The sequence below is a fragment of the Pleuronectes platessa genome, chromosome 15 (assembly GCF_947347685.1).
Source record: "Pleuronectes platessa chromosome 15, fPlePla1.1, whole genome shotgun sequence".
Lineage (NCBI taxonomy): Eukaryota > Metazoa > Chordata > Actinopteri > Pleuronectiformes > Pleuronectidae > Pleuronectes > Pleuronectes platessa.
In genome coordinates this window covers 21,736,136-21,760,841 of record NC_070640.1, presented here as the reverse complement: position 1 = coordinate 21,760,841, position 24,706 = coordinate 21,736,136, and the positions used below count along the sequence as shown (strand labels likewise).

Genomic DNA, 24,706 nt, shown 5'->3' with positions numbered 1-24,706 from the left:
TCCGTGTTTTGGATGGAATAGTATTGTGTTTGCTTATATTAACACAACCAAATGCAATGGTATTAATTCTCATGGTTTAGTGTAACTGATTATCTCTTTCTTGGTCACCTACAGTTATTAGTGTTCCCTCACATTGATGTTTCCTGTTGCTTTGTTGGACTTGGGAAGACACAGACACCATTTTCTTTATATTGCAGAGCCTTTTATTGTTAATGTTGGTTTGTTTGAGCTGTTAAAAGAAATGTGAAAATTGCGTAGTCACAGATAAATATTGTAAGTGAAATGCAGCTCGACTTTGCTTGGGTCTCGTATCCATTCCACGACAGCAGCCACTCGCTGATGTTAACCTTTCTTCAGAGTTAGTGAAGGTGAGTGTGCTGACTCGCCCCTCTCCCTCTTTTATCAGGCACGAGTTTGACTCTGAGCAGATCCCCGACCTGACCAAAGATGTTTACATCCAGGACATCCACTGCGTTAGCTCGCTGTGCAAGCTCTACTTCAGAGAGCTGCCCAACCCCCTGCTCACCTACCAACTCTACGAGAAGTTCTCTGTAAGCAAAGCCTCGGCAGAACTGACACACACCAATTTAAAGAAACTGTGAAAAGCACATTACTTTTTTAGGCTCACATTTCCTCAAAGGACCCTGATTTAACCGTGACTGGCTGTTATTTGCAAAATTGTGCTCTTAAGTGAAAAAAGTGAATTCCTCACATTTATCTTTGAGAAATACTTTGTATGAATGTTCTGAGCCGCTGACACCCCTGAAGTAATAGCTTTGTACTTGACACACCCTGTCATTACGAATGCATCAAACCACTCTCAGTGTGACTTGGAATAAAAACCCTTCTCCAAACACAACAGATCTGTCCCTGAGGTTGAAGTAAATGTTTGCTGGTTGTTATGGCAGCTGGGGGGAGGAGAGGCGGGGGGACAGATGTCCACTCCATGATCCATGTAGCCGTGTGAATCTGGGAATAAAGTGATGGAGTTTAAGGTTGATGCAGTGATAAATCTCTCACTCTCTCACTCTCTCACTCTCTCACCATCACTTGCTTTGTTTTGACTCTGAAGGATGCCGTATCAGCAGCAACGGATGAAGAGAGGCTCATCAAAATCCATGACGTCATCCAGCAGCTTCCTCCACCGCATTACAGGTCAGTGTGGAGCCATGCTGCCCCCTGCAGGCAAACCTAGTCACTGCCAGATTAAGGATGTGTTGTGCATGTGAGAGTGTTTCTTTGAGTGTTAAAATTCAGATTTTTTTTGTGGTGCCATGCTGCATAGACAGAAATAATTTAAAAAGTCCCAGAAGATTTTTTTACATTGGTGCTGATGAATTCATTTTTTCTGTTCTTAGTGAAAGCATATAAATGCAAATTTCTAAGTGACACTGGACACAGATTTGATTACAGAGGGGAAAATGTTCTATCATGGCCATTAGTAAGCACATCCGAATTAATATTATTATTTGATTCCTAGGACTCTGGAGTTCCTCATGAGACACCTCTCTCACCTGGCAACATTCAGCTACATCACCAACATGCACAGCAAGAACCTGGCTATTGTCTGGGCCCCCAACCTGCTGAGGTAAGATGCCATCCTGCTCTGTAGAATCTTTTTTTTATTCCCTGTTATTGACCTGCAGTAACTCTGATGGTCGCATATGTAGTTCTGTTTTGTGGGTGTTTCCCATTCTACTTGATTTCTCAGACTTGATTCGGCTGTTATAATGGGCTCTGTGCAGCACAAAGTATCTTTTAAATGAGTCACTCTGTCTGAGTGCAATGATTAAAGTGCACATGCAGCATCAAAAGCTGGAAGTCATTGTATACAAGTGATTCAAATCTGACCACTTAAACATAATTAGATAGGCAGAATTAGATTCAGTACCTTGAAATTGCAGATTGTTCTTCAGTCGATGGCATAAATCTATAAAATTTAGCGTTGATGTTTTATGTGTTTGTCTCAGGTCTAAACAGATTGAATCTGCGTGCTTCAGTGGGACTGCGGCCTTCATGGAAGTCAGAATCCAGTCTGTGGTGGTGGAGTTCATCCTCAACCATGTGGACGTTCTCTTTAGCACTAAACTCAGCACACTTATACGAGAGGGAGCAGGTACACACATTAACATAGATTACACCCTTGCACAAATAGTCACTCCAATACTTGATGCTACTTAAGTTTTACCTTTCAATACTACTTTCCTGGCTGCATCCACTTCCCCAGGTCACAACTCGTTGTCACGGCCGAAGTCCCTGCTGGTTTCATCACCCTCCACAAAACTATTGACTCTGGAGGAGGCCCAGGCCAGGACTCAGGCTCAGATCAACTCTCCGGTCACTGAAGACAGCAAGTACATTGAGGTGGGCGAAGGTCCAGCTGCCCTGCAGGGCAAGTTCCACACCGTCATCGAGTTTCCCACCGAGAGGTTTGTTGACTCCTCCTCCTGAAAACCGAGCATCATGAGACCAATGTTAATTTAGACACATAGATGGAGACATAGATATTTCACAGAAACTGTCTTTGGGGTCAGTTGCAATACTATGCCTTTTAATGATATTTGAAAATTCAACTCATTCTATAATGTGTCTCCCTATGCTGGTTGCTGGTAAGACCGCAGGCAGACTCATTTTGTTCCTTCACAGTTTTCCAGTTCTGGCCGCACACCTGGCTATTTCTAGTTTCAGACTTGGGCAGTTATCTTAAAAATCAAGATTTATTAATGTAGCTGATCATATCTTAATGAAATTAACTGCCCCCTGTCTGTTCTCAACCAAATTTTAATCACAGGAAGAGGCCGCCTATTAAATCCAAGAAGTCCCCTGTGGGTAGTTGGCGTTCTTTCTTCAACCTGGGCAAGTCTTCCTCCATGTCCAAGCGCAAGCTTCACCGCAATCCCAGTGAACCAAATGAACTGAAAGCAATGGCTCTCGCTGGTGAGTCTTTCCTCTACAAGGGATTTTTTTAGTCTTACTTAATGAAGAGTTTAAAAATATTGATACCTGTTAACCATTATTTTTCAGGAGGCAGAGGAGACACAGCAACGTTAAGATCAGCCAAAAGTGAAGAGTCACTGAGTTCCCTGCATAATGTGGAAGGTAAATGTTTTGTGTCTTTCATTTCACTTTGACTTTTATAAGTTATTTCTGATTAGATATTTTTCCTTCTTCAGGAGAGTCCAAGGTGTACCGTCCTCGGAGGCCACGCTCAAGCAGCGATGCCCTGTCAGCCTCCTTTAACGGCGAGCTGCTGGACAGCCGGCAGCTCTGCAACTCCTATGACAACCTTGACGGCACAGAGGACAGCGACGGAGACGACGGGCCCATCTGTGTGCCTGCTCTCATCTCACCTCCCCGCTCAGCAGGCGAAGATGTGGACCTCAGCCCACCAGACATTGGCATGGCCTCCTTGGACTTTGACCCCATGTCTTTCCAGTGCAGTCTCCCAGACACCTCCTATGCCTTCCCCCGAGATGACTCACCAGCCGGGGCTGAGGCCTCCACATTAAAGAGGAGCCCCGGCAGCATCTGTGGCAAGACCAATGGCTCCGACATCTCTGCTGCCTTCCTGGGCTGCTTGTCTACCCCCTTGTTTCCCACAGACTTCAGTGGTGTTGCTGGAGAGAACATGGAAAGCAAGAGATTGACCACTTCCTATTCTTATACTGATAAACCCACACAGGCTGTGTCGCCTATTAAATCTGGAAAGTCCATTAGCATGAGTCCTTTTACCACTTCACAGATTTTCTCTACAGAGATGCCTGACACAGATGTAGCTGGACAGGCTCAATATCCACAACCATTACCTCTTCCTGTAATACCCAAGGACTCTCCTCCCCTGATGGGCAGCGTGCTGCTGAGGGCAGCTGAGCTGTCCCTGGGTGAAGCTTTCCAAATGGAGCTGCACACGAAGCTGGCAGCATTTGACAACATATACAGTCGAGAAGTGAAGGGAGAGGACAGTGTTCAGCAGGCACCATCAGCCAGCAGCCCAAATCACCAAGGTAAGAAGCAGTGGATGACCTTTTTATTTTAAGTGTAGTCTTTGGCATGTTTCTGACTTATAGTTTTATTTTCACAATATAGATTAAAATAATGAGATGAATGATGTAATCTTCTATCTAAATGATTGTTTTCTTGATATATTTTCAGAGGTTTGCATGGATTTCATCATTTACGTAAATGTTTTTACATGATTATTGAGCTCCACGCTTAATGTTTCCTCTCCCTCCCACTCTTGAAGCACCTTGAAACCTGCCTGCCTGCTTTCACTTCTTTACTTCACCTACTGCTCTCTTGATTATTGTTTCAACTATAGATCCCTTGTGTTTTTGTGTCCCTGATAGGAGTTTTAGCCTCAGCCCCGGACTCTTCAAAGGACCTCACCCCTCATTCCCTCAGCTCCACAGCTCCCCCCTCTGCCCCTCCTCCTCCTCCCCCTCCTAAAAATGCTGCCCGCATGTTGGCCCTTGCCCTCGCTGAGTCTGCCCAGCAGGTCTCCATCCAGTATCAGTCATGGTCCTCTGATCCCGCAACACCAGTGTCCCCTCTGCAGTCGCATGATGCCTTTGACTTCCAGGATTCGCCGCATCAACTGGACCCAGATTTCCAGAGTTCCTCTGAGGAGAGAGCTGAAAGGGAAAGTTCCCCACCACCAAACGGCACTGCTGCAGCTTTCACCACAGTCTCATCTTATCCCTCTGCTCCCAGTCCTCCAATCAAACAGCAGCCGCTTGAGTTTACTGGCACGATCACCAAGCCATCAGACAGTGCCAAGTCCTCAAGAGGTCCACCTGGACCACAGCCACCTAAAGACCCCACCCCACCAGACACTCCTCTTTACAAGTTCGCGCCACTCCCTAGTTCAGTAAGCCCGACTTCTCCAACCAGGAGAAGTCCAGAAAGACAGCAGGCTGTTGCAGGACAGGTCCCAGTCCATACCAGCTCATCCACTTCCACCCTAGCCTCCACCCCCAGTGGCAGCTGTAAAGACAGAGGAGTCTTACCACAACCTGGTCCTGAGGTAAGTGTCAAATCCTTTTAGCTTCATCATGTAGATTGATAATTATACTATTATGGTCAAAAATAATCAATATTAGTATCAAGATTATTCACATATACTGGATAACGTCATTGAGTCAACACTTTGGGAAATATGTTTATTCTCTCTCATGCTAAAAGCAACATTAGAAGATCCACACATATCTGTTTGTTCTAATATGAATATATAACACTAAGGAGCTGTTTAATACTCAGTGCTGCCTTGTATTTTAAATCAAACAAGCCAAATATGCCTTAAACATATGGCTTCACTCTCGGAGGGAAAAAGAGGAGCATGAAAATCTAAAACAGGTTAAAGAACTAAAAAAAGATGACCTTCTGCTGCTGCTTCTGCGATGAAACAGCTCAGTAACCAGAAATAATTATTGAAATAATACTTTTTCTCAGTAAATAAGCATCTGTTTTGTTGTGTTTTAATCAGGTTAAATCAGAGGGAACTGCACCACCAGCAATCCTTCCAAAACCTTCAGAACAGCCGCCTCCGATTGCTCAAAAGCCCAAAAAGCAGCCCTCGCCGCAGCATCAGAAACAAGCCCAGAGACAGACTCATCTCCCTACACCGCCTCAACCTCAGACGCAGCCTCAGACACAAGTCCATTCCCAGCCTCCGAATCTCTCAAAGGCCAGTGCAAGAGTGGCCCCCACCTCTGCTGAGCCTTTTGAGAAGCCTTGGGAGGCCATTAGGCCAGTACAGCCCTGCACAGATTCTGCAAAGTATCATGACTCTTATGGACCAAAACCTCCTGCCCCTCCTGTCCGCACCATCGAGAGCAAGCTGGCCACTGCAGCGCTTAGCCAAAGTGAAGCCTCCTATCACATCATGGATGAGAGCCCTGCACCTGGCCACCATGAAGATGCTCTGCCTCACCATCCTCTTTCTCCTCATAAATCTTCCATGCACCAGCCAGCCTACTTGTATCACGGTAAAGAAGAGGCTGTTTTAATTGAACCTCCAGGAAATGCATACTACCACCAGAGGCCTGTTCCTCTGGGCCCGCAGACCATGCCACACCACTACCGGCCTGACAGTGTCCCCCCACACCTCTCCTATGTGTCCAAGTCTGAGCCTCAGATACCTTACAGTGCCAGAGTAGACAACAGATACAGCACTTTAGGCCCAAGGTCATACCACCACTCCATTAAGTCCAGAGGAAACCCCCGCAGTGTGTTTGTGTCTCCGGGCCCAGGGCATCAGGGTTATAGCCACGACCGAAACCAAGGCTATCCCACCATCCGTAGAGTGCACTCACTCCATGTTCCTTCCGCTGTCCGCTCAGCGCCCATCCAAAGGACTGAGGTTCCTCCAGAAGATGACATGTTCGTCTACCACAGGCCCATGTATAAGTGCAAAGCCTACCAGCAGACCCCACAGCAGGCCCAGCAGCCGCCCCCGCAGCAGTCTTCACAGCAGTCCTCACAGCAGTCCTCACAGCAGTCTTCACAAGCGGACTACCATGTTACTCAGCTGCAGCCTTACTTTGAGAATGGGCGGGTCCAGTATCGCTATAGTCCGTACTCTGGTTCAAGCCCCCTGGAGGCTCCTTACTATGACATCGACCCTTATGGCACCATCCGAATCCGGCACATCCACTCCTATGGCAGCCGAGATCCTGGAGCTGCTGCTGGCCGACCAGGTGGAAAGTCGACTGGCTACCACTACCTTGCTCACCATGTTATCCCACCAGGGAAGGAGCACAGCTTTGTGAGCAGGGACATGCCCCCCAGCCATGGGACAAAGGAAACTGCTTCTTACCTCTCTTGGGACCCCGAGGAGTCAGAAAGGCTTCGCATGCACTCCATCCGCAGGGAGAGCCGGGCCAGACAGAGGATTAAAGGCCCCGTCCTCTCTCAGTATGACAACGTCGGCTTGTTCACACCACCAGATATATCAGGTTATGAAACCCTACACCTGCGCAGTAAATCTGACCCAGGTAAAGCTGTGCTGCTTGTAGCCGAATGCAAAGATGGCCGCTACCTCCCCAGACACATGGTGTCAGACCCTGACGTCCTCATGTACATGGAGACTGACAAGCACGTCCATGGCAGTGTAGTGGGTGACAAGTCGGATGGACATACCAAGCAAAGCAGTTCCAAAAAATGCCAATCCTCTCACTCCCTTCCTGCTACTCTGAGCCACAGTCTATCCCATCAGCAGGAGAGTGGCCGACACGAGGCCAAGTACGAGACTGGAGACGACCAGCTGTGTGGAGACAGCGGCAGGTTGAAACACTGGCAGCAAGAGTATCCCAACCAGAGGAACTTCCAACCACGATACGAGTGTCCTGATTCTGACCACCACCAGAGTAAAGTGAAACCGTCAAGTGGCTACCACAGTGCGGAAGACCCTCCCTCAGCTCCAAGGGAACAAGTTGCCCGCTCCAAATTGGAGCGATCGCACAGCGTCCGAGAGCAGCAGCACTACAACCAGGGCATAGCCGATGTGGACAGAGACTACTCATATCAGAAACATGGCACGAAACCGCCACAGTCCCACTATGATAACTTGGACGATTACCACCCAGTACCTCAACCTCAGGCTCCGGTCCAAAAACGTGGAGGGCCCGGCTCCTTTCCCGCCCCTGGATTCTCAGCGAGCAACAGAGCGTACTCCACAGCACTGGGCCAGGGAGGCTATATCCAGACTGAGCTGGCCATGCAGAGGGCAGATACAGAGATCCGTACAGAATGAAGCATTTAGGGAGGAAACATGTGAAATTATCTTTAGCTGTGTTGAAGAAAGACTAATGAGCTAAGGTTGAGCAGCCTCTGCAGGACAGTGGACTGTCGCATCACCGATATTTTTGCTCCTTTGTATTTTTAATGAATTGTAAAGAAAATTGTATGACTTTTGACAGAAAGTCTTGAATGTACCTGAAATTACTGTTCAAGAGGTCATGTTATTGTGATTGATTGAGACAGTACCCAGTCAAAAATGTATATGATATGAAAGACGTTAGGTACTTTCAACAGGAACTACAAAAATTTAAAATATATATATATATAGACTATATATATATATATATATGAATTTAGAATTGCTAGTAAAAAGGGATTTTTAGTTGTATTTTTTTTAGGCGTGGCGCGTGGGTATGAGCATCAACTGGGATTACGGTTTGCATTTTAGAAATGCATGCACTCTATCTCTTACAGAACAGTTCTGTGTAGTTCACTATCCATTGCGTTCTTTCTGGATGTTACAGCACAAGTTATTGAAGGAGGAAACATGTAGGTCATGACGCCCCCACTCTGCTAATATGTACTCAAGTCGGCGGCAAGGTGTATCCATGTTTTTCTTGAAGAATCCAGCTGAGAGTGAATTTTTAATAAGGAGCTGCAGTGGGTTTCTTTCAGTTAATATAAAGCTTATCAATCTCTCATTTTCTCTGTGACTGTGCCATTTTTACATAACTTTGCTATAAATAGATTTGATTTCTTCTGAAGGAATGTTTTGGTACTTGTCTGTTCTCACATAGAAGAGGGACCAAAAGACTCGGGGCAGTTGTTGCACATAAAGTGGGGAAGTGTGTCATAGCTTTAGATTTGTACCCAGGTGTGTCAGAAGTCGTTTTTATTTTGTCATCACAATCAAAGTACTCTCATGAACTGGACTAACTGAACAAATCTGAAAATGACAGCCTCTCAAACAACGTGGCAAGGAACATGTTGCCGCTGCTTTGTGCAAAGAAAACAACTTGGTGACGAGCCTTAAATTTTGTTCCTACAGACGTGATTTTGTTTACTGTCATTGTCATACAAGCCCATTGTCATAATGCACAAACAATGTGATAGAATTCAGATCACTCTTGGGGATTCTTGGCAGTTCAGGGTTTGCAGGTGACCTGCTGTGGTTATTCAGTTTTGTATCGCCTCACTGGTCCTGAGTTTAAAACACTGGGGGATGGAAAGTTTTTTTTAAGATATCTGGGGCCACTTTTTTCAAGCTGGATACTAATGTATAGTACATTCATCTGGTATTATACTACATGACCTTTTGGTTCATCATAATGTAAACACTATAATATGTTCAACTGTCTAAATCCAGGTTGTACTCTGTAACCGTTTTACTTCTATATTGCTTGCAGGTTTTGCTCCTCTTGCCTTATCTAAAGCCTCTTCCTTTTCAGATGGGGTGTAAAAGTAAGGCACTGTGTACTTGAATGTGAAAACACTCTTGTCTCAAACTAGAGGTATCTAAAGTTAGAGATGAAATAAATAAAAGTGGTCAGGAATAACTGTAATCCATGTGTGTTATTTTGTGCATGATGTCTCTAATACACTTGTGGTTGGTTCAGAATCACGTTAAATCTACGACGGGACACAAACTCATCGCAGTCATCAAGCCTAGCTGGGAAAGGATTACAAAGAATTGCTCATGTTGTGGGGACCTAAATGTGTTTACAGTCACATTGTGGGGAATTATCTTCCTTAGGAGGACATAAAGCGAGGTAAACAATGTAAAGCATTAGATCTGAAGGTGGAGACTTATTTTAAGGTTAGGGGTTAAGCCAGTAGTAACTTACGTTAAGTAATGTAATGTCCTCAAGAAATGGGAATGTGTTTGTTTATAGTAAATGGTCTGTATTTATATAGGCTTTTCTAGTATTGATGACCATTAAAAGCGCATTGTGTGTGTGCGTGCACAGCTACGTACGCACGTGCGTGTAAAGGGCTCTCTATCAACTTCAAATGTTTGTCTTTTTTAACCAGAACACAGTATATTTTAAATAAATACTTTTCACAGTAGTGGCATGATGCCACTGCATTGGTGGTAACTTGAAGATCATCGGCCAAGTCTGTCTTTTTTTCAGGTACGCTGATACATCTTTCTGTTCATACATACATTTTTTTAACAACACAGAAGAACAGTTGGTCACCTATGTAATCCTATAGACAATATACTGACGTGTCAACAATACAATGAAAGATGAGTGATCATCAAGGTCGGAAACATACACAATTCATTTCTTCAAATATTTCAACAATTCATAGATTTAGCAAAAAGGCAATTGGTTTGAACTTCATTCGTTTTACCCATCCAGTCAGTCTCGGTTGGAGTTTCAGACTCCGACTTCTTCATTTTATTAAAAAGAGGCGTAGGAACAACATCTGCTGGAACAGATGTTGTTATACTGGAAGATAAAACACTCAAGCCAAGAGATAAAAGATACCAGTAGAATTAAAGGAATACTTGTGATATATGTTCACCTGACCAAATAGATTTCTACATGTATTTTCAATAATATGCTAAATTAAGGCATTGAAGAAAAGGCCAATAGATGTGATCATTTTTGATCACATCTATTGGCCTAGGTGTCAAACCTCCATTAAAACATGAAAGTTGGTTATGAATCAAAGCCGTTTTTCAGCATCAGTGATTAAGCTGATCACAGCTTTGACACCACAGGCCCGAGCTCATGAGCTGCAGCTGAATATTTAGATTTTCTCTGCTCTCTCATGCCGTGATAATCATGAGTTGTTTTTTATCTGTATACTCATACAGGCTTAAGTAAAACATTCCCTCTGGGATTAGTTTTCTATACTTATTTGTTACTAATGTTTAGCACTTAATTCAGAATAAAGTGCTCAAATAGATTCGTTAAGAGTTATTCTGAGATATCCTTGTGACATCAACACTGAGGACTAATTTCTAACAAACACGAATCCATAAAAATACAAGACTACAAAGAAGATTACAAAAATTTATTTTTATTTAAAGCTAATAGAATCTGTTAAATAAGCCAAGTAACCATATTTTGTATAGTTCAAACCAAAACATGGGCATGTGTTCTAGTTATATTTGTTCATGGGACACAACGAAAAGACACAACAACCAATATAAAAAAGGTATCTGCAAAGGTCAAGCAGTCCACTATGGTAGTTAATGAATTAATCAAGAAAATACTGTTTAAAAATGTTTAATAAAAATGTAAGTTTGAGATCATGGATCCATTTACTTTAATTTTGGTTGAGAAATGTGGACTGCGTTTTTTTGCACACACATTCACATATATCTTATGACAAGATAAACTTTGTTTAAATTTAAAAAGCTTTTCATATTTACATAGTAACAGTGTTATCTATCTTGCTGGATGTTTTTAACTTCATTAATTCACTATCACGTATGTTTTGTCTAAAATATTAGTACAGAATACTGAAAAGTCACATTAAAAACAATGGCGAGGGAGCATTATAAATATACTAGAGTTTAGGTAAAAATACTTCATGTTCAAATCAATGTTTTTAGTAATTAGCAATAAACTATTGAGGACATCACTTCAATGTATAGCTGGACCAAATGGAAAATAACAATGGGCACTTTAATTTAATATGACAGTTTTTCTGTTGATTATATTTTGTCTTTAAAATATAATGGAGAACTGAGGTACTTTTTTTGATTGAAAAGACTTGTTGAATTTTCTTTGGGTTTAAAATATAAGATAGTTTACTTTGGATAATCCTGGTAAATTTTACTTGATCTTGACAATGTCGCTTTTCGAGAGAATAAATAGCATATTACAAATTGTCATCGTATTGATTTGCATTTTATTTTGTATTTTTCTTTCTGTCTTTAAAAAACTGCAACAACAAAATACCAGTAAAGCTAAGGTGGTGTTTGTCATCAACTCGATTATGTAACACTGTGTTTTAAAGTATTTGATAGTAAAAGTTCGTGTTTACAAATGTTGACAGTTGCATTGTGGGAGACGGGTGATTGACACCGCCGCCATTTTGCTCCCGCTCCGCTTCCATTGTGTGAGATAGTAAATATTCGACTCTGCCAGACAAGCACAACACTCTCGTACCGTAGCGAAGAAGCAGCGTTAAATTCACCGCCGGTAAGTGACACGTTCTCGCTCCTGTCTCCACCACGGAGCAGTTTAAAGTGCGGTGTACAGGACAGTGTTCGGAACAAGTAGTTTAGAGCGGGAATGAGCGGTTATTTCGACGCTGTGGAGAAAAGCAGCATCAGACTCGGGGTTTGGGTTCACTTCTTCTTCCTCTGCGCTCATGTCTGCTCTCCACTTGAGCCTCTGCTCTGCGTCAACCCGACGTCTCCTGTCCGGCCGCTGGAGCTTTGCTCTCAGCCACGCGTGTCTCCTTTGGTTTGTGTTGTCTCGTGTGCGCACGGTTCGTGTTTTTAGGAGAAAATGTCAAACTTTGTGTGTGTATGTGTGTGTGACAGAGCTAAAGCTTCGTTTGGCTCTGCGGCCATAATGTTGCGGTAGGAGGCGGGGTTACGGCTGATCCTCCCGCCTCAAAGCCCGACAGACTTAAACTGTATTGGTCGTTGAATACGAGAGGGACGCTGCTGATTGGTGCGCTGTAGAGTGACGGGCCTGGCTAGCTCTGTGATTGGTGTGGTTTAGCAGGCCGCAGTGTCGGGATTGGCTCAGCGTGCTGTGTGTGTCTGTGCCAGAGCAACAACAACACTGAACATATCAGATTTAGCCTGACGGTGCTCGAAGAATTTCTATGGCCCTTTGGGGCTTTTCAGGGCCTAGAGATGCTCAAAGTCTTACCAAAGTTTGACGGAATTTAAAAAAAAACAAAAGTAATTGTATTCTGGAGTAATTTGAAATGTGCGTGGCGAAATGGCTCAACAGCGCCACCTAAGGAAAAGCCCCTCAGTTCACCTTTCACCGATCTTCACAAAAATCGTAGCCCAGGTCTATCATGATCAGACAAAAAAAAAGTATAGAGGTGCAATTGGAAAAACACAAAAGGAAGCCCGCCATTTTGGATTTAGTGACCATTTTGGTCGTTTGCTATATTTTTACTTCAATGTACTTGTCCTAGGGCTTTCATTAGATCAGTGGATCCCAAACTTTTTATAGTCCCGTACCCCTTCAGACATTCGATCTCCAGCTAAGTACCTCCTGCAGCGCGTGCGATAGGACATGAAAGATGGTGAGCTATGCAAAACGCACATAAAATATTTTCCTGCGTACCCCCTGAACCACTTTGCGTACCCCTTGGGGTACACGTACCCCAGTTTGGGAACCAATGCATTAGATCAACTTCATATGGAGAGTGAGTGTCATCTCAACAAGATGGAGACCTTTTATCTCCATCTTGTACCTCGAATTTTGCGTTTTCGTCACACGGTGTGACCGTGGCGTGGTGTCAAAGTTTGATTACACACCATCAAAACACGAGGTTGTGTATCTCGAACATACATGGGGCAATCGAATCCAAATTAGACATGCGACACAAGAGTCCTGGCCCGATGACATCGACACAGAATCATGACTTAAGTTCACAGCGCCCCCTGGTGGCAACATGCAATGTCTTGTTTATGCATGTCTTAAAGACATCAGAGGAATCTAACACCACTGACACTGTGACAAAAGCAAACTGACAACAAATAATTACTTGCTTAATGAATCCTATGAAGTGTTTTTTTATATAAAGCTATATAACATGAACTACATTAGAAACTGTAATGTATAGGAGTCCTCTTGTCTCCCATTCAGGTAATTTTTTGACATAATGGCTCGTACCAAACAAACCGCTCGTAAATCCACTGGAGGAAAAGCTCCTCGTAAGCAGCTCGCCACCAAGGCTGCCCGAAAGAGCGCCCCCTCCACCGGCGGAGTGAAGAAGCCCCATCGTTACAGGTAATACCATCCACTTCAACTTGTCAAAAATGGGAGTAACGCACACATCCAATGAAACTCAATCTTTTCATGGGTCCTTGATCGACAAAACATCAAGAAAGAGTACATCTGCAGACGTAAGGCTCCCATCAGACTTGTTTTCAATACCTGAGTTTATGTTTTGCTCACTATTGTGTGCTGACTTCCATTTGTCCGACTCGTCTATAGTCAGCTGACTGGCTGCTGCCTTTTTTTAAATATACAACAAATCATTTTCTTTAAATGACAAACTAAACATCACATGATAGAATAATAAAACATTTTTGGGGAGAATTAATCAAATATACAGTGAATGCACACTGACAGCTGTTCACTTCTCTGTGTACCTCAGCACGTCCTCAGATCTAGATCATGGTTGTGTGTTTCAGGCCCGGCACAGTGGCTCTGAGAGAGATCCGTCGGTACCAGAAGTCCACTGAGCTGCTGATTCGTAAGCTGCCGTTCCAGCGCCTGGTGAGGGAGATTGCTCAGGACTTCAAGACTGACCTGCGTTTCCAGAGCGCTGCCATCGGCGCCCTGCAGGTATGTCTGTACACAAAGTATATCAACCCATTAAGACCTAAGACGGCCAATACAAACACACTTTAACACCTACACATCGTTTGAAACCAGCCTGTTATCGGAAGAGCCGATGGAATTCAGTGTAAAGCATAGACTTTTCCATAGGTCTTGTTGAGCTGGTAATTTCAAGAGTAGCTCACCAGCCTATAAAGTGTGGGCATCCCTGATATAACACAACTCATAAACTGACACAACTCTCCTGCTAACATGTGTCGTCCCCTTTCCCTGCAGGAGGCCAGCGAGGCGTACCTGGTGGGTCTGTTTGAGGACACTAACCTGTGTGCCATCCATGCCAAGCGCGTCACCATCATGCCCAAAGACATCCAGCTGGCACGCCGCATCCGTGGAGAGCGCGCTTAGTCAGCCTCACTAATGTTCCTGTTTTTCTCTACCTGTCCCTGCCCTCCTTCCTTAATTCCACCCTACCCACCTGCCTCCACCCAACCTCCCTCTCTCTACCCAGCCGGCCCAGCTTCTCAGTAGACTTTAGCGTAACCCTAATATGAAGAGATAGAAATATGTTGAAGTCATGTCTCTCATAGTTGTTTTTTTTTGTTCTCACCAAATGTTTTAGGGTACCTTTTTTGTGCATGTAAAAGGTTTAGCAGATCAGACTCACTGTGCACACATGGTAAATCAGGCATCACAGGGTTTGGGTGGTACTACAAAACATGAATCCCACCCTTGAGCTCACCTGGATTTTTCTACAGTGGTGGACAGGTAGGTGCATTTTGTGTGGCACACAGGTAAATCAGAGGGACTTGACCGAGGGGCTAGTCTGCTTAAGCGGAGCTGCAACTTCCACAGCAGGGTGCTATTAAAACTAGTCCCCAGGCCCTTGTCCATCTGAACACCCTCCTCCCCTCTCCACTCAGTCCGTCCCTCTCAACTCAGCTCACTGCACCTCCTTCACCTCAGTGATCTGTAGTGGGAGGGGATGCTGGTCTGTTGGTGCGTTTGTGTGGATGTGTGAGCTCTGATCTTCAAAGCCACTTGTGTGCAACAAACAAGAATCTCTTGGTTGCTTGAGAATATTGATTATCGTTGTGGATATGGTGTCTATTCTTTTTCTATGCATATACATCGAGGATGAGCATCTCTTCCTTTACCACTTCCAAAATAAGAGAAAATTAATCGATATTGATATTGTCAGCATGGTTGTCATTTTTTTTTTTTTTTTAACAGTGATCCGATGTATTGTAGAAAATCCGGAAGGGCTTCTTTGTTTTCCAAGGCAACCTCTAGCCTAAGGGCAGCCACAAGGGGGCGATGGTTTAACGTCTCCTCTTCCAATCAATTGTTCTCTGTAGATCAGTTATAGGCTTCTTTCTCTCCATGTTTATCAAATAGATGTTAGACTTGACAAAACACTATGAATAGAATCATGGTGAAAGCTACACTGCATGTTTAGGGTCTGCGTCTCCTGCACTCTGTAGATCTGAGCATATATAATCTGTTCTTTCTCAAAATTTGTGATACACAATATAACCTCATATATGTTTTCTTTTATATTTTTCTTATTCCTCAAGATTTTCAGAAGTATAAATGAGCTGATCTTTGTATTTTCCAAGTTTCTCATTTTATGGTGGTAATAAATAGGTGTTAGAATAAAGTGATGCCAGCAGGTGTGATTTATTTACATTAGCAGATCGGAGGGACTCTGATGTGTTTCTGGGACTTTCCAAAAGAAAGGTTTGAGCGGCCACACGGGGGCACCCTTTAACAACATACCACACAGGCAACAGTCTGTACTAACTGGATAATAATGTTGAAAAGGACAATAACCTGGCATATTTGAATCAGGTTTTGTTCTTTGTTAGTGTCCATCTGTTGGTGTTGAACTGATCATCTAAACGAACACAATGATCTGAAACTGGGGAAACATGTTTACAAATAAATATATACTTATGATATTTCATTGAGGCCTCTAGCATGTAGACTGTTTATTCACACGTGACACATAGTTCAGCAGGATAAATGCATGTTCAGGATTATATTACGTGAATCAGTTCACCAACCGGATTTGATCTCCGTCTCTTTGAAGCGTTTTAAAATATTACATTATAATGAGCAAATACAGTAAATTCCAACATATTGTGAAATGGATTCTGCCACGTTGAAATGGGCGTGGCAAAATGGCTCAACAGCGCCATCTCAGGAAAAGCCCCTCAGTTAGCTTTCACCGATCTTCACAAAAATCATTGCCCAGGTGTATCATGAACAGACAAAAAAAAAAACAGCACGGAAAAAAACTACCTGCAATATTTGAAAGGATGACCTTGTTTTCCATGGAAGCAGGACACAAGCATTTGAAGAGGAGGCACGTTTAACATCATAAAGTAGACGATGCAGACTAGCCTCGGTAAGATAGCCTGTTATCTAGCTTGCTATATAAACGTATATACCTGTATACAGGATTCTATAATCCATTACAAAAATACGGTTTAACTTTTTTTTTACGAGTTTAAAAGCGTAATGTTATCCTATTGCCTGACGAAAGTATTTTTTAATTACAATTATGCAGTCCAAAGAAGACTGTAGTTTCGTTTGTTGATGTTTTTATTGCTGATACTTTCCTTGTCCTTTTTTTAACAGAAAAAAATTGATACGTGATTTTAAAATTATTTTTAGTATCAGCACTTGGCCTGTTCTTGGTAGGAAAAAGGAAAACTTTAATTAAATTTTTTTTTTCTTTGCCTCTCCTTGGTTTTAAATGAACCAAAACTGGATTTTTCTTTGTTTTTGTATCAATAGTACAATAATATGCAGCAAAGTGTATTAAAAGACATTTTTCAATGAAGTATCGATCTTTATTGTCTTGAATTTCAGTCATCACATCCCACGAACAACCTCGATCTAAATGACGACCTGATGACATCACAGAAATCATGTCTTAAAATCACAGCCGCCCCCCCCCCCCCCCCCCTGTTTTTTTGCATGTGATAAAAGTGCCATACACTTGGATGTATTCAGACTTATAGATCTTTTCAGGTCAAAAACACTCTTTTCTCTCTTCAGATCGTATAAATCTTTGACCTTTGCATCTGTTAAGTTATCTTGACTCGCGCAGTGTAACATGGGGTAAAAAGTATGAGCGTAGTAGCGTTTGTTTAAGTAGTTTAATCTCATGTGCACCGGCTCTATTCATCCGTCTCATGCACAGGTAACAGGGGAACTGACAACATACGTCATACACAGAAACCGTAACACCTCTAATAAACGGGCAATACTGCTACCATAAAACAAGGAGAAGAGCGTTCTCTATAATGGTACTTTAACAGCATCTAAGACATTAAAGGAATCTAACACCACTGACACTGTGACATTAAAGCAAACTGACAACTAATGAATCCTTTGAAGTGTTCTTCTATATAAAGCCGTTTTACAGGGCGAAATAACATGAACTACATTATTTGTAATTATTTGTAGGAGTCTTCTTGTCTCCCATTCAAGTGATACTTTGACATAATGGCTCGTATCAAGCTAACCGCTCGTAAATCCACTGGAGGAAGAGCTCCACGTAAGCCGCCTACCACCAAGGCTGCCCGAAAGAGCGCCCCCTCCACCGGCGGAGTGAAGAAACCCCATCGTTACAGGTAATAACATCCACTTGTCATAAATGGGAGTAACGCACACATCCAATGAAACTCAATCTTTTCATTGGTCCTGGATCAACAAAGCATCAAGAAAGAGTACATCTGCAGACATAGTGCGTCCATCAGACTTGAATTCAATACCTGAGTTTATGTTTTGCTCACTATTGTGTGCAGACTTCCATTTGTCCGACTCGTCTATAGTCAGCTGACTGGCTGCTGCCTTTTTTTAAATATACAACAAATCATTTTCTTTAAATGACAAACTAAACATCACATGATAGAATAATAATATTTTTTGGGGGAGAATAATATCTACCTGATGAATCAAATATACGGTGAATGCACACTGACAGCTGTTCACTTCTCCGTGTACTGCAGCACGTCCTCAGATCTAGATCATGGTTGTGTGTTTCAGGCCCAGCAACGTAGCTCTAAAAGAGATCCGTCGGTACCAGAGGTCCACTGAGCTGGTGATCCGTAAACTGCCGTTCCAGCGCCTGGTGAGGGAGATTGCTCAGGACTTCAAGACTGACCTGCGTTTCCAGTGCGCTGCCATCGACGCCCTGCAGGTATGTCTGTACACAAAGTATATCAACCCATTAAAACCTAAGACGGCCAATACAAACAATCTTTAACAAATTAACATGTTTTTAAACCAGCCTGTTATCGGAAGAGCCGACGGAATTCAGTGTAAAGCATAGACTTTTCCGTATAAACTTTTATCTTTTTAAAGAATAAAGACAGCAGGTCAGCAGAAAAATACTCTGTTTCTAAAGCTTCTTCATCGTTAAGACTGTGCTGTTACCTGCTTTAATATTGCTTCTCTCGCTTAGATCATCAGCCATTGTCCGAAACTCTACTGTTCAGTGAATCACAATGTATTTCTTTAGTCACACATATTGAAAACTATGACATCTTGGATAAGACGCACACAAACAGAGCTCCAAGTCTTAAAGCTATATGCACATATGTTGCATCGATCTAAATGGGTTACGAAAGATATAACACAACTCTTAAACTGACACAACTCTCCTGCTAACATGTGTCGTCCCCTCTCCCTGCAGGAGGCCAGCGAGGCGTTCCTGCTGGAACTGTTTGAGGACACTAACCTGTGTGCCTTCTCTGCCAAGCGCGTCACCGTCATGCCAAAAGACATCCAGCTGGCATACCGCATCCGTGGAAGTCGGCCTCACTAATGTTCCTGTTTTTCCCTACCTGTCCCTGCCCTCCTTCCTTTGTTCAACCCCACCCACCTGCCTCCACCCCACCCACCCCACCCACCTGCCTCTCCACCCCACCCCACCCACCTGCCTCCACCCCACACCCCTCTCTCTACCCAGCCGTACCCAGCTTCTCAGTAGACTTTAGCGTAACCCTATTATGAAGTGATAGAAATATGTTGAAGTCATGTCTCTCATAGTTTTTGTTTTGTGTCTATTCTGTTTCTATGCATATACATCGAGGATGAGCATCTCTTCCTTAACCACTTCAAAAATAAGAGTAAACAAATCGATATTGATATTGTCAGCATGGTTGTCAGTTTCTTTTTTTTTTAACAGTGATCTGATGTAATGTAGAAAATCCGGAAGGTCTTCTTTGTTTTCCAAGGCAACCTCTATCCTAATGGCAGCCACAAGGGGGCAATGGTTTACTGTCTCCTCTTCCAATCAATTGTTCTCTGTAGATCAGTTATAGGCTTCTTTCTCTCCATGTTTATCAAATAGATGTTAGACTTGTCAAAACACTATGAATAGAATCATGGTGAAAGCTACACTGCATGTTTAGGGTCTGCGTCTCCTGCACTCTGTAGATCTGAGCATATATAATCTGTTCTTTCTCAAAATGTGTGATACACAATATAACCTCATATATGTTTTCTTTTATATATTTCTTATTCCTCAAGATTTTCAGAAGTATAATTGAGCTGATCTTTGTATTTTTCAAATTTCTCATATTATGGTGTTAATAAATATATGTTAGAATAAAGTGATGGCAGCACGTGTGATGTATTTACTTTAGATAGATCGTGGGGGACTATGATGTGTTTCTGGGACTTTCCAAAAGAAAGGTTGGAGCGGCCACACGGGGGCACCCTTTAACAACATACCACACAGGCAACAGTCTGTACTAACTGGATAATAATGTTGAAAAGGAAAATAACCTGGCATATTTGAATCAGGTTTTGTTCTGTGTTAGTGTCAATCTATTGGTGTTGAACTGATCATCTAAACGAACACAGCACACGTTTCTTTAAGTCAGTATCTTGTGTCTGTAGCTGGCAAGGTTTAACGTCTCCTCTTCCAATTCAACTGAGTTGAATATGATTCAACTCAGTTTTTACATGCATAATTCAGCTCCACCCGCCTCAATGAGAGTGACTTTAACAGCCAGCACTCAGATTCTCACAGATCAATTATGTTAGAGTCACTGATCACTTGTCTCACGTTCAGAGGTCAACTCCAGTCGGAATGATCTGAAAGTGGGGAAACATCATTACAAATAAATATATACCTAACTTATGATATTTCATTGAGGCCTGTAGCATGTAGACTGTTTATTCACACGTTGTGACACATAGTTCACCAGGATAAATGCATCTTCAGGATTATATTATGTGAATCAGTGCACCAGCAAGATTTGATCTCCGTCTCTTTGAAGCGTTTCAAAGGTAATTTTTGCATTATATCTTAAAACATCAAATCTCTCATTTTTAGTATAGTTGAAATATATATCTGACCAAAGTAAAGCACAGTCACTTTCTTTTCGAGTGTATTGATGATCCAACGCCTTGAGAGAAGTGTCAGCGCCCTCTAGTGGAGGCATATTTTTCAGAACAGACTTCACATCCTGAGCAATGTGATTTAAAAAGAAAATAGGTACTTGTACTATACTTGAGCCTTTAATATACTGGTTTGTATTTCTACTCCACTATATTTCAGAGAGAAATACAGGACTTTTCATTCCACTACAAGTTTTTGTATAGTTGCAGCTACAGTTAAAATATTACATTATAATGAGCAAATACAGTAAATTCCAACATATTGTTAAATGGATTATTTCACCAGCAAATAGCATAAAAAATGTATGAGAAACTTTCATGCATGTTGATATTTATATTTTTAACTTTTGGATAGGATACTTCTACTTAAATGGAGCATCTCAACATTAATGTTACCAATGAATGCAACAGTCATCAAATCAACCTCTTATGTGCAAGAGCAAGGAAAACATGAACCGAGCATGAGCTGATAAACATTCCACAGGCAATATTGTCATGGTTTTGGGGCCTTTTTATTATGATGAATATGCTATATATTGAAGTTTTGCTTTGGGGTTTATGTTGACACCAGCATTAACAATTTATAGAACAGGTTGATATGTTAATACATGTTATACCTTGACTATTATTTGTTATCTCCCATCTAAGTTGGGGGGAGACCAGAGCCTGCCTCATGTTATTATATTGTATTTATTATATTACATACTTACCCTATCAAATCATCACTCTTCAAGCCTTTACCAAACCAACCCAAGCAAATAACTACAAGCCTATCAGAGGTAAAGTTGAGGGAGGTCTTCACCCACCTCGGGTCAGAGAAAAGACACAAAGGAGGACAGTATGTCTGCTGCTGAGAACATGGCAAGTGTCCAGCTCACAGTAAGGATGGAGCAGGGTCACTGGGGTGCTTAGAGCATTAACTGCATTATGCCATATGTTTCTGAGATGATGTTCAAAGAATGAAAACATTAGTACATGTACAGATGAAGTTATGGTAGATGATTTCCACTCAGTTGGAATCCAGTGGAAAATAGACAAGTCTTTATTCTTTTTTTCTTAGCCACCACTCAAAGCACTTCACACTACAATTCATTCACACATTCATGCAGGGTTACTGTCTACTACAGAACTTGTTATATCACACAGTGTCCAACAATTGTTTGGGGCTCAGTTAGTTGCCCAAGGAGCCGGGTTTGTACCACTGACCCTCTGGTTAGTGAATGATCCACTGTACCTCCTGAGCAACTTTTGCCCAATCCTGTGTCCACCTCTGGACCTACTGCATTTCACTACACTATCTTAATAACTTTCTTGCTTTATATTTATTTATTCATACCTGGTTATGGTTGTAATAATGAGGATCAGCACATACCTCACACTGTCTTTATTTCTCAAATGAAACTTAACGCCAGGTATGAGTTACGGCTGCAGAGGTGTTTCAGGGTGAGAACACGTTTTAAAGACAACTTAGTCAATATGTAAGAGATAGCTGGGTGATTCACTGTACACACAGAGGTTATAACCCCCCAGCAGAGGCATCAGCACAACAGGGTGTTTTAAGCACCACAATATTTAAAATGTCTGGCATACTGACACATTTTGCTATCACAACTCTGAACCCCTTTAACCCCCCCATAAAGGCTCAGTGCACCACCGATGATCCTACCCTGTAAGTGGGGCCTCTGGTGAAGTGTGTGCTTCCCCAAGAGAGACAGTCCAGCTTGTACATATACTGTGCATATACTCTACAGGTGGATGAAGACCCATCCAGGTAGATGTAATCACTCTACTTTGCCTGGCCCCACATGATGATGAGGAGCACTGCTTTGAAATAAAATCAAGCTGTTATCAAAGCTCTGTTTTTACAGCCAGTAGCAACCAAAGTTTCAGCTTTTTTAACATATTTTTAAGTTTAAAAGTAAACAGGGGCCTGCGTGTTTGTTTCTCAGACCGTGCCGTGTTTTTCTCTTCCTGCGTTCACCTTCCTCAAGGTCTGCTCTGTGCTGTCCATCCCCCATCACATCTGCTGCTCCCTGGGATTACAGCACAAATGTCTGTCTGAAACTCTCAGTGCTGAGGGGGAAGATTACAAGTGCACTGCACCCTCCAAGAGGGGTTAACCAACCAGGGCGCACAGACGCAGGGATTAACCAATCACACCACGGGGAGGGAGGGCGGAGGGATTAAACCCGCACAGAGTGGGATTAGGTCAGTGTTGAGTGCAGGGAAATGCTTTGAAATGTCTCTGGCCACCCGGTTACTCCACTTTATGCAACAGATCTCAAGTTATGCTAAAAACATGTGAGCATGCAGATCAGATATGATTTACATGGCAACAAATATTTGTTCTCTTCTCAAGTATCAGTAGAGCAGTGTAGTCATTATTAACTCTTTTATATTCATTTAGCTTTTAAGAAACATTTACACGTTGAAAATAAACTAAAACTAAATTCAAAATGTATTAAACATTTTATGACTGAGCTCAGAGAAAAAACAATTCTCCTCAGCTTTGAAACATGATAAAAGAAATGTCATGAAATCATGAGTGTGGTCAAATGTCTCTGTTGTGTTGGAAAAGTCGCATTTCTTAAGTAACTGATGAGAAATCCTCTGTGTGCCTCTGCTCCTTCAACACAAACTCTCAGAATACACACGCTTCAGTCAAAATATTTTCACACGGTTGATGTGATGGTTAAGTTTGCATGACAGTAATCAGGTCATGTTAGGATTACCAGGTTGTCAGAGGAGTTTGGGGAGATTGGTGCAGTGGTGGTGGTTGGGGGGGCAGCAGGGGTTGAAACACGGGGGAACCACTGAGCTGATGGACACGTGTGAGAAAACAAGTGTCGTGAAAAGGCTTCAATAAACTTCTCTGTTGTCGACGACCTACATATTTGGGACGTTATATTTTTGGGGAGCAGCTGGTGAGTGGGATATGAATGAGGGGTCCTGAGAAGAGAAAGCAGGTAGAGGTAGAAAAAAACCTTCATCCTGATTATGTTCTTCTTTACACTTGACATCTTGCACTTCTGTCCGTCCTGGAGAGGGATCCCTCACATGTGGCTTCTTCTTCTACGTTCTTTTTTACCCTGTTAAGGTTTTTCCTTACTCATGTTGAGGGTTAAGGACAGAGGATGTCACACCTTGTTACAGCCCTATGAGACAAATTGTGATTTGTGAATATGAGCTACACAAATCAAATTTGATTGATTGACTGATGAGAGGTAGAAAGAAGACATACTGCAGAGGGACGACAAGTGGACAAAGATAGAAAAGACGGAGAGGGGAAAAAAGTGAGGGGAGAGTCCGGAAAAGGTGAGGGGGAGGAGGTGTGGCTAAGGTGGGGGAGATGGGTGAGAGACAGAGGGAGGAAGGGCAATAATCCTAACTAATTCACTTAGGGCATTGCTGAAGGGAGGTTAAGAGGATTGAGACAGTCCCAGAATCAGAACAACTAAAATAACCAAGACATGCAGGCCACATGACGAACATGACGAGCTGACAACACGGACACAGCCACTCTCCACCCTGACCCCTCACTCTGCCCCCCCTCACCACTGTCTCCTGCAGCAGCATCAATAGCCAAACTATCACTCACTTCAAAGCCCAGAGTCTCAATGATCATCACGGCACAGACATGGACTGAATTGCTTTAATATGTCACACAACTAGAACAGAAGATCTAACTTTTCACTGAACAGATCAGAATGATGAAACTAACACTGTAACACGCAACACAAATAGTCAAAAAGATCTAAACGCAACCAGTTACATATGTAAGGGTAGGATAACATAATAATAATTAGCTTAAAATAAATTGACCCTGAAAGAGGAAGTGACCTAAAGGACTCGAGAGCCCCTTCATGTTAAAGTATCTTGCACTAAATGATAACGTAGGTTTAAAACAAAACGAACAAGTGTAGAGTTCATGTCGCTGAGTTTCCCGGTCATGTCACACAGGGAGAGATGGATCGGTGTCTCCGCTGGTCTTCTCCTGAAAACGCTTTCAAGGCTTTCATTGTCTTGGTTAACGGAACATGAAGAGGAGACAT

The 24,706-nt window shown here is 42.6% G+C and overlaps 3 protein-coding genes across 6 annotated transcripts in view; all 3 read left to right on the top strand.

Annotated features, from left to right (window-relative positions):
- arhgap32b (Rho GTPase activating protein 32b) overlaps window positions 1-9,299 on the top strand; it is a 95,183-nt gene extending 85,884 nt beyond the window's left edge. For all 4 annotated transcript variants that reach the window (XM_053440888.1, XM_053440886.1, XM_053440887.1 and 1 more), the window contains 10 exons: window positions 407-551; window positions 1,073-1,155; window positions 1,481-1,588; window positions 1,971-2,116; window positions 2,228-2,429; window positions 2,792-2,937; window positions 3,025-3,099; window positions 3,174-4,004; window positions 4,347-5,023; window positions 5,483-9,299. In XM_053440888.1, the coding sequence (XP_053296863.1) occupies window positions 407-551; window positions 1,073-1,155; window positions 1,481-1,588; window positions 1,971-2,116; window positions 2,228-2,429; window positions 2,792-2,937; window positions 3,025-3,099; window positions 3,174-4,004; window positions 4,347-5,023; window positions 5,483-7,750 (4,681 nt within the window). In that variant the 3' untranslated portion in view covers window positions 7,751-9,299. The remainder of the gene's footprint in view (window positions 1-406; window positions 552-1,072; window positions 1,156-1,480; window positions 1,589-1,970; window positions 2,117-2,227; window positions 2,430-2,791; window positions 2,938-3,024; window positions 3,100-3,173; window positions 4,005-4,346; window positions 5,024-5,482) is intronic.
- A 2,441-nt stretch (window positions 9,300-11,740) lies between these two features.
- On the top strand, window positions 11,741-15,891 carry LOC128456637 (histone H3.3A). The gene is made up of 4 exons (XM_053440890.1): window positions 11,741-11,897; window positions 13,536-13,679; window positions 14,087-14,240; window positions 14,511-15,891. Exons 2-4 carry the CDS (start codon window positions 13,552-13,554, stop codon window positions 14,637-14,639), a joined length of 411 nt encoding a protein of 136 aa, XP_053296865.1. The 5' UTR covers window positions 11,741-11,897; window positions 13,536-13,551; the 3' UTR covers window positions 14,640-15,891.
- A 2,185-nt stretch (window positions 15,892-18,076) lies between these two features.
- LOC128456652 (uncharacterized) lies at window positions 18,077-19,071 on the top strand. The gene is made up of 2 exons (XM_053440908.1): window positions 18,077-18,444; window positions 18,940-19,071. Exons 1-2 carry the CDS (start codon window positions 18,274-18,276, stop codon window positions 19,069-19,071), a joined length of 303 nt encoding a protein of 100 aa, XP_053296883.1. The 5' UTR covers window positions 18,077-18,273.
- Window positions 19,072-24,706: the final 5,635 nt, after the last annotated feature.